The 10,105-nt window shown below is 50.0% G+C and overlaps 1 protein-coding gene across 1 annotated transcript in view; it reads right to left on the bottom strand.

The window, feature by feature from the left end:
* Positions 1-36: 36 nt before the first annotated feature.
* Iqank1 (IQ motif and ankyrin repeat containing 1) overlaps positions 37-10,105 on the bottom strand; it is a 33,931-nt gene continuing 23,862 nt past the window's right edge. Inside the window, exons 7-13 of the mRNA XM_034516040.2 lie at positions 1,595-1,734; positions 1,442-1,496; positions 1,234-1,326; positions 850-958; positions 650-746; positions 441-575; positions 37-370 (exon numbers count right to left, since the gene is read on the bottom strand). Coding sequence (XP_034371931.2) covers positions 67-370; positions 441-575; positions 650-746; positions 850-958; positions 1,234-1,326; positions 1,442-1,496; positions 1,595-1,734 — 933 coding nt within the window. The 3' untranslated portion in view covers positions 37-66. The remainder of the gene's footprint in view (positions 371-440; positions 576-649; positions 747-849; positions 959-1,233; positions 1,327-1,441; positions 1,497-1,594; positions 1,735-10,105) is intronic.

The following is a 10,105-nucleotide window of genomic DNA, read 5'->3' as shown; positions in this document are numbered from 1 at the left end:
CCAGACTGGCTGGGGTATAGAACTGTGCACAGAAATGCCTTGGGCACATGCTTTATTGGGGTGTGACTAGAATCCTCCAGTGGGCAGCTGCACACGCACTGGGAGCAGAATCTGCAGCTGATCAGCTGATGGCCACTGAACTTGGGTGACAAAGAAGAGGCGGAAATTCTCTAGGCGAGCCTCTTGGAACTGGGAGGGGTCATACTCAGGTCCATCTGTTGGCCGAAGCAGTGACAGATACCCTTCCTTTGCCAGCAGCCCACGATTCAACAGAGCCTCTGCCAGGCCAGGCTGCACTGCCTCCAGCTGTTGCTGTACTACTGGGAACAGGTCCACTTCTCGCAGGTCAAACACCAGTGGCTTCCCGTACCTGTAGGCGTGTCTGGTGAGGAGGCATGTAAGGCCCAGGATGGGGCTGTCCTGGGCCCTGCCTGACACACCTGAGTGCCCCCAGGAGAGCCAGCCGAATCCTCTCAGGTCTCAAGTGCTCTGGATTTACGGTGTCCACATAGTTGGTGTCCTGGTATCTCAAGAAAGTGCCTGCCTGGCCAGAAGGGTCGATGACAAGAGGCCACCTGAAGGCAGCCACCTGGTCACTGCAGTCTATGGGCACCTCTGACTCATACCCACACCCAGCCTGGGTACTGACCGTCCATCGGTACGGATGCGGTCACCTACATCCTTCATCAGCACGTCGTGAAGCTCCGCAACCCGGCACTTCAGCCCAGGTTCTGTCATCTCCTCATCTGTGGAGGTGTTAGTTGCAGAGCATGGGAGATCCCACTGCTAAGTCCCTCCCTGGCATTGCCTCTTCAGGTCCCCCAGCTCCCCCACCACAGCCCTGCCCACCCTCCTGGGTCTGTTCCCGCAGCTCCAGCCTGGCCATGGCCAGTGTCTCCTCAGCCTTCTGCGCCTCTTGCCGTAACCTGTCCACTTGGGCTTCTGCATCCTTGATGGCCTAAAGAAGGGGTCGTGCTGACCATGGCTCTCCCTTTCCCCTCAGAGCTACCAAGTACTCGTGGAAGGGTAGAGGTGGGGTTGGCTGCCCAGACACATGAGGTTAGTGCCTGCCAGGACCTGGCTCTACCCATGCCCCCAGGGAAGCCACTGCTGCTAAGTGATCCGTTAGGTTTAGAGGGCAGAGATGCCTGAAATTCCCTTGGAAGAGGAGCCCTCAAGACTGACGCAGGGCAGGGGGAGATGTAGGGAACACAATGTCTCTGAGAGCCCCACCTCTAGTGTGAGTTCAGTCTTGCCCATGCCCTTCCTCTCACACTTGTCGTGTTCCATGATCCTCCGATTGAGCTCACAGTAGGCCTGCTGGAGCTGGTGAGCAGACAGGCCTTGCAGACCCCAGCAACTCACCCCCACCCCGATCCCTCAGCTCTCAGGCCCTCCCTGAGGGTCTCCTTCCTGCAGGGAGGCCTGGGTCACAGATCACCTCCTTGTGACACCTCTGCTGCTCCTTAGCGAGCTGCTGAACCTTGATATTGATGCTGCAGAGGAAAGAGAGGCAGGCTGGTCAGAGTCATCCATGTCACTGTCCTCCACATACCTCCAACCCGACCCCAGGCATGCCCTCCCTTCTGCTCACCGCTTGGCCTCGTTCTCCTTGTGCTTTTGAACCTCCTGAGCACGGCGGAGCTGCTCTGCCTCCATGTTCTGGAGCATAACTTCTGTGAGGCTCAGGTCCCACGACTGCAGCACGCTGGCCACCGCGGCCAGTGAGGCCACCTAATGACAGGGCATTTGATGCTTAGAGCCACTATGTGTCCTGAGAGTTCTGCCAACCTAGGAAGGAGGCACTTCCATTTCAGAAGATTTGCAAAGGTGAGGGTTTCATGGCTGGTAACTGATAGACCACAGGCCAAGGCCACGGGCCCCCTGGGCTCACTATCCAGATTCAAGCAGACCCAGCTCCAGTGGCAGAGCCTCCAAGGCCACTTTAGGCCCTTTCCATCTGCCCACCAACCAAGCTCCTTGTCTCTATCTCCCACTCGTTGCAAAAGCCACCAAGGCCTCTAGTCTACCTACAGGACAGGCACAGACAGCACTGTCTGCAGCTGTTTTCATCTGCTGTCCACTTGAAGATCTATCCTTCTAGGACATAGGTCTTAAGAGCCACAAAGACCCGAGCTTTTCTGGGAGTGATAATGTACACTTGTAATCCTGACACTTGCGTCCTTGCCTGAGATGACACTTGGGGGGGAGCGGGGGGGCGCCTCACAGTGAGAACGGGGATGATGGGACCTGGCAAACATGGCCATCACCCACTGATAATGGAGGAGAGATGGAGAAGGGTTTACAGTAGAGGGCTGTGAGCCTCCTCTGTAAGGCTAGGGACATGGCTGACCCATACAGAGTACATCTCTCCAGCCCCTTCGGGCTGGAAAGTCAGCCCGTCTCATTGGCTTCATATTGGCTCAAGGTCTAGTAGAGACAAATGCAAAATCTGTCACATCCAACTGCTTTAAGTGTACCCTGAGTTTAGTTTTAGAAACTCAAGAGACTGCCTGCCTGCTTCTCGTACCCTACAAATCACCACCCAATCGCTGTAGGGCCTCAGTCAAGACAAAGCCAAGGGCTGCCTGGGCCTTTCATGACCATCATTGTCCTTCACGGCTCTGAGCTCCCTTGGTGCTGAGTGGCATGATGGCACTGGTCCACCGCCTGCAGACGGTATGCCGCTGACACCTTTTGTCCAGTTCCCTCCTTGATCAGCTCCAATCCGGAGGCTCCCCGCACCTGCTCCTCCTATTTTCCCCAAGGCAGCAGCCTTCCTTTCAGGAAGGGCCTTCCGTTTCGTGCCAATCCTTGGACATTCACGGTGCTCAACCCTTACCTCCGAATCTCTCCTGCATGACACTTCCCTGGAGAGAGATATCCCAGATGTGGACACCTTGAAACCACTACCACATGCCTGACCACCTGAGTGGACTGCCCCACTGCCTCAGGGCATTTACATTGTGGAATAACTATCCATTGGACACTTGTTGAAGAGTTTCCCCCCAAGCACCTAGGATGCTGCCGAGCACAAATGTTTTGTCAGTTCAGTGGCCAGGTGAATCAGTGAACGGAGGAGTCTACTGATGTGCATTTAAACGTATTGACATGAATGGATAGATGACATGGGAAAGATGGCCATGTGGGAAGACTCATCCATAAGTTAACGTATAGAGAAATGCATAGATGGGCAGACAGTTGAATGGATACGTGGATAACTGGAGGAATTTATGAATGAATATATATGATGGTTTTGAGATTATCTCATGTATCACTTCTCTTCCTTCCAAACCTTCCCATAATCCCTCGCTCTTTCAAACTCATGGCCTCTTTTGTCTTTAGTTGTGACATGCAGGTGTTACATACACATATATTCCCAAATACAGCCTGCTCAGTCTGTGTAAGTGTTACTTGTACGTGTGTGTTCAGGGCTGACCATTCAGTGTTGGGTAACCAGTGGTGTGCTCTTCCCTGGGGAAGGCTGTTTCTCCTGCTCTCTAGGCATTCCTCCGTTGCCTGGAGTTCTCTGTGTGGGCTGAGGCCTTGTAGGCCTTTCCTTGTCCCCATTAGCATATCTATTGTTGTCCTTGTTCAGCTCAAGTTTGGGTGGTTGTGTGGTGAGATCGTGTGGCTCTATCTTCTGACATTCCAAGGAGACACAATCTCAGAGCAAACTCTTTCTGTCCCCTATTCTAAAATGTTCCCTGAGGCTTGGGTGACTGGCTGTATAATGTAATTTTATATGTATGGGTGTTTTGTCTGCATGTATACCTGGGCCCCATTTGTGACCCCTGATTTCAGCGACTGAGCCCCACCAACTGTGGATCAAGTGTTAAATACATGAACCTATGAGAATAATTGATTCTCACTCAAACCACAACAGTTGCAGTTATGATTTTAACGTGCATTTCCCTGTTAATATTGGTGAGAAATCTGTCTTATGGTTACTTGCCACTCTGACTGTATGAACCACCATGTGGGTGCTGGAATTGCAGACATGCGCCACTATTTAAAGGGTATATCTGTGCTGCTTAAGTTTATCTTGTGTGTGTGCTTGTGTGTGTGGGCAGAGGGCAGCTTATGAGAGTTGCTGTTCTCCTTCCACCCTGTCCCAGGGATCAAACCCAGGATGTCAAGCTTCGTAGTAAGCCACCTTTGCCCACCGAGTAATCTTGTCAGCCCAGGCTTACACATCTTTGGAAAGAAGTGCTTTCTGGCGAGTTTCTACTTCTCTCTTGGGTTGTCTGATTTATTTCCCTCATCAGTAGGTATGTAGAGCCGTCTCTCGTATAAGAGTTATGTATATAACTCTGGTTACCTTGATCTTCCTCACGGGAAGACTCCAAGACTCCAAAGCTTTTCCACCCTTTAGATGGTGATGTTTGTGGGATCTGTAAACCTTTTCATAGCCTCACACTCCTTTAGATTTTCTGTCTGTCTGTCTGTCTGTCTGTCTGTTTATTGTTTCGAGACAGGTTCTCTCTCTATAACCCCATGGCTCTCCTGGAGCTTGCTATATAGACCACGCTGGCCTCACATTCACAGAGATCCTGCTGCCTCTGCCTCCCGAGTGCTGGGATCAAAGGTATGCACCACCTGTGCCAAACCCTAGAGTTTCCCCGTAGATTTGCAGTCAACTTATTTTGATTCTATGTGTCATTTAGTTTTGTGACAGCCATTCATCATCAAGTTGTGTAATTATTGTTATTAATGTTTTTCTTTCTTCGTGCCATGAGAGCTGCTGAGTCCAGGCAGTGTGTGTGTTGAAGTCCTTACGAGGGGGCTCTGAGAGGCCAATGAATGAAGGTGTGATGGTGAAAACTGGGTTGCAGTGGAGACTCTGAGATGCTGGAGATGCCAGAGCTGTGAGACATCTGCTGAGTGGAGCAGTGCAGAAGCAGCCTGATCTACGCTGCTGCTCTATGTTGCAGTCTGCAAAGCTGCAGGAGTCATCTGAGCCCTCTGCAGTTTAAGTTCCAGAAAGAGGGCACAGAGGTCCAGGCAGTCATGATTTCCCTGCTGGGTTTCAATCTTGCTTTGGTCCAAGACTTCCTCACTGTGCTCTCATTCCTCCATGTTGGAACGACAGCACACATCCCTTGCCATCATACATTGAAAGCATGTTATTTTGTTTTGTTTTGATTTGATTTAACAGTGGGGTCATGTTTAGAAATTGCCTTGAGTCTCAGCAGAGATGATGAATTTGGGAGGGGGGTTGTTTTTGTTTTAAACAAGAAGTTTATTTAAACAAAATGCTTGACTTGAAAGGCAAATTATCTAGGAACAGTTTGTTCAAGAATAATCTATCCCTACTCAAAGACAGATGGTCTTACATGTAACAGCGAGTACAGAAAGGTTACAAAATTATCCTTAGTTTTACAGTGATGAAGGAAAGACATTGAGGTTCTCAGACTGAAGAAGCTGTGCAGAAAGTGTTACATTGTTTGGGTTCTTCTGCTAAAACAATGAGAGCAAGATAACTTTCTAGACTCTGACGATCAGAGCCGAGTAAGCATGGTGCTAATGACAGGAAGGGGTATTTTCATAGAGCTCTCCCCAGACCATCACCATCTGAGGCCAGCCAAATACATCGGCCATTTAGTTTAAGAGAAAAAGTTCAAGTCTGGTGGTGGTGGCGCACGCCTTTAACCTCAGCACTGGAGAGGCAGAGGCAGGCGGATCTCCGAGTTCTAGGCCAGCCTGGTCTACAGAGTGCATTCCAGGACAGCCAGGGCTACACAAAGGAACCCTGTCCTGAAAATAAACAAAAGACAAAAAAGAAATGAAAAAGCTTGATGTGTGGTGTGCTCACACACCAGGTATTGTATCCAATGAGGATACATTGTATATCATTGTATCCAATGAGAGACTAGAAAAGGAAAAGATAGAGAAAACCGCAGGGAAGTAGCCAGGGTGTGCTGGGACCAGGGTGGCAGCTTTCTCATTGAGAAGGTATTCTTGGTTTATAACAAAATTCCAGAATAGACGTATCAGCCTCCCTCGTTAGTAGATATCTTCTGTCTGCTGCTAGAACACACCCATCGGCTCTTCACCCTCTATCTCCAGCTGCTCGGGTATGTCTGTTTCCCATCAAACAGGGGTCTGACCTGCCTTACTGGCAAGCTTTGCTCTTCACACTAAGCTCCTGTTAGTTCACTAAGTGCTGTCTGTCTCCTCGCCTAAAACTGCACCACGCAACCACCCTGCCCACTCCCTTTAAATTAACGTGACTGGTATTCTCAGTCTTGACTCCTTCCTTGGGCTTCTTGTTGGCCACGTTGAGCACAGGAGTCTCCCTAGCTGCTGCACCAAGTCCTCACTGTCGGACACTTTGGGCTTTTAAACAATGTTGGGATTGTGAAAGACTATGGGTACTTCTGAAGTTGGAATACTACACTTTGCATCATGAGATGGCCGTGAGCCTATGTGGGGTCAGGAGATAATGAGGTTGTTTGAAGAACTGTCCTCTATAGGTTCATGTACTGAACACTTGGTCCTTAGTAGCTGGTGCTGTTTGGGGAGGTAAGGGTACAGAAGTACATTGCTGGGGTTGGGCTTTGAGGGACTGTGGTCTCATCCCACTTCTTATCCTTTCTCCTTCCTGTGAGTGGATAAAAACGTGATCAGGCAGCCTCCTGTTCCTGCTGCCATGACGTGCCTTCCCCATGATGGATGCTAGTCCCCTCGAACCAAGGTCCATGGAACTCTTTCTTCTTTAAGTTGCTTTGGTCATGGTATCTCATCACAGCAGCAACAAAGCAACTAATACAACTAATACACGGGCCTTCAAAGTTCACAAGAGTCGCATCACGGGAATGAATACTGAGCACCGGGACCTCAAGGCAGTGCTGGTAGGAGTGAATGGGCAGCTACAGCCGTGGAACTGTGTGAGTGTGCGCGGCAGACACTCAGGGATGCAGGCAGCACACCGCAGCCATGCCTGGAACTCCAAGCCCAGCACAAGGCATCAAATAATTCAAGATTTAGACCAGTGAACTCATTTCTCCGTCCCAGTAAAGGGGGGTAGAATTCAACTCTGTGCAAACGACTGACTCTCACAGACACAGTTTATGACCAGAGATGTCAGAGGAACAGTGCTGCATGAACTTATGTGCGTAAGATTCAAAACAGTGGGACTAAGCTACTGTGTCTGGACATTTGGGCCTAAAAATGGATACATGGGCAACTAAATGGGTGAATGGATGAATGAATGAATGAATGAATGAACAAATGAATGGTGGCTTAAATATAGAGTAAATAGTGGGACAAGAGAATCAAGGAAGGTTTTCCTCTAAAATCTCCCACGTAGTTTCCTGGGCAGGAGGTGGGGCTCTGGCACTATGGCAGGTTTCCACTGGGTGTTTGTCGTGGTGAGCCACAGAGCCACACACACAACTTTGATGCATTTAATGTCCAGCTAGTGATCTGTATTTTACAAAATAAGATCCAAAATGAATAAAAATCAAAGGGTAGACAGAGAAGTGGATGCAAGGCAAGAGAAGGGATGAATGCTTGGGTATATGCTCACACGGGTGGACAATCATCTATCTGTGTGAGCCACAAGTTCAGATATTAAATAAATCATGGGTATTTATCTCAAAGAGTATTTATTGAGAACCATGTGCATGATTTTGCCAAGGAACTTGACGGCTATCTCTAGTCCTGCAGAGCTGGGCTGTTATCTTCTGGGGTGTGGAAACAGCTTATGAACTTGAGGGTTGGTCTGTGGGTGGAAGAGCTGTAATCAACGGAAACCAGAGAGAGTACAAGAGGGTGACGTGGTGAGCCGGAGCTGACGGGTGTCACACGAGCCAATCAGTAGCTGAGTGTTGATGAAGAAGCAGCTCACCGAAAGGAAGACACAGCGCACAGCAAGTGGTGTGTTAGCTCAGTTAACCAATGCCTGAGTCCAGCATATGTAAGAATGAGCTGATAGATTCACTTAACATAAGCTTTGGTCCCACCAAGTCGTAGTCCTGCTGTCCTTCCCCGATTGCCACACCTACCTCTCCTTTCCTTCCTGTAAAAACCAGCGATCTGTCTTCCATTTTGTCATTTTGCTGTTTGGAGACGGAAGGATGTGCTTCGTGGCAGGGGCTCTCTCTTTCACAGTGTCCTGGAGAGCTCTGTGGGTCGCTGACATAACCACGACCTCCGTCCTCTGTAACTGAAAGGTGGTCCACACTGCGTGCGTTCCAACCTTCACCAGGAAAGGATATCTGTATCTGGGCTGTGTCCAGTTTCAGGCTGTTACCATGCAGGCTCCAGTGGACATTATTATGTGGACATAAGCTTCACTCTGCTGGGCTAAGTGTCCAAGAACATAATTGCTGAGGGACACAGTGTGCTTGGATCTTCAAAGTCTGGAGAGGGAGGAGCCCTTGTTCCTGTTTGCAGCAAGGTGTGGGAATCCAGTTTGTCTACACTCTCAAAGCACCGGGTTCACTCCTCCCTTCACTCAAGCGGTCGTGGTGTGATCTTATTCAGGACACTCTGGTTCTGGGCTGGTCTGCAGACATTACTTCCTCTGCAGGACCATCCCTCCCCTTCCCCATCATGGAGAAACAACACATCCCTGTCCATCATGGCTGGACATCAGGTTTCTTTGCTGCTGAGATCAGATTTGCTTCTATACCCCAGGGAGGTATCTTTGGTCAGGTATATTACTTGTGATCGGCCTCTCCCCATAGCTGGCCATTGCTCCTTATCTGGGTCTTGTGAAGGAAAGCCTGCCTGCCTTTGTTCCTTCTTTCCTTCCTTCTTTCATTCTTTCCTTCCTTCCCCCTTTCTTCTTTCCTCTTTCCTTCCTTCCTTTCTTCCTTCCTCTTCCCTTCCTTCTCCCCGTTTCCAGGGGAGACTGTGAACACAGTACCCACAGTACCACAGTGCACTTGTTTCCCAGATTTAGGGAAATCACAGAGGTCAGCACATGTGAAATGCCAAGGAGAAGCCTCGCCCTGGGAAAACCACCCTCAGGACCACAGGCGTCTCCCCTGGCAGGTAGGTGTGTTCAGGGAAGTTTCTCATCTTGGTGAGGCTCAACTTTTCTTTTGTCTTCTTGGTGTGTTGTCTAAGAATGCTTCAACATGCCCTAGGGCCCAGAGGTCTTTCCCTATTTCTAAAGGGATAACACGTCACTGTTTGTGCTGAAATCTCAGGTCTGTTGGGTTAATTTTGTGTCAGGTCTGAGAATCAGGTCAGAACTCGTTTGTTGACCTGTGGGTTGCCAGTGGCTCCGGTATTTTGTGTTGAGTGTCCTTCCTGGCAGCTAGAATTTAGGGTACCTCCCTACTACCACAGCCTCCCAGTTACCCGCCCTGTGGCTGCCCAGCTGTCCTCTGGCCTCTATGTCCCCCAAGAGGCTCTGGCTCTTGGAGCACTCTCTGAACTCCCTGACTCTGGCTGACACCACTTTTACCTGCTAGCCCAAGAGGGAGAGGGAATAGGCTAGGCCCACAGAAATGTCCACAGAAGGCAAATCTGGGAGTGGCACCCGAGGCTGGGGGTCCCAGGCTGGGCAAAGACTCTGGTGTTCCTTCCTCAGGGGTGGGTACAGAAGCAAATGTTTGCCAGCAGGCCTGACACCTATCCCACCGTTTCTGATGGCACCCTCAGCGTTAAGGGGTCTGGATAACCAGAATTAAATTCTGGTGACTTAAAGGTAATAAAGGTAACTCTGGGTGTGGTATCAAACCCCTGTGACCCCAGAACTGGAGATTCTGAGGCAGAAGAATCAGGGTTAGTTCCCAGCCAAACTGGACTATGAAGTGTGTGTCTGTGTGTGTGTGTGTGTGTGTGTGTACACATGCAGGCATGTGTGTGTGTAAAGAAACAAATAGAAGGTGGGGCACTTCCTAGCCTGGCTTCTCAAAGTTGCCCCTGCTGCTGAGTGAGCCTCTCTAGCAACCTCCTGGACGCACAGACAGTTCCCAGTGGTCAGCAAAGGGACCAGAGTACTCCTTCCGGCGGGGAGGCAGTTCCACTGACTGCAAGGGAAGAAACAGGAACAGACCAAGATCAGAGGGCACATCCCAAGTTGTTAGCACCTGTGATACCTGGCCAGTCTCTGAGGACTGTTTCCATCACAGTAGCCAGTAATCTA

This window comes from Arvicanthis niloticus, chromosome 13 (assembly GCF_011762505.2).
Source record: "Arvicanthis niloticus isolate mArvNil1 chromosome 13, mArvNil1.pat.X, whole genome shotgun sequence".
Classification (NCBI taxonomy): Eukaryota; Metazoa; Chordata; class Mammalia; order Rodentia; family Muridae; genus Arvicanthis; species Arvicanthis niloticus.
The sequence above is the reverse complement of the archived record's forward strand: the minus strand, read 5'-3'. Positions and strand labels throughout refer to the sequence as shown.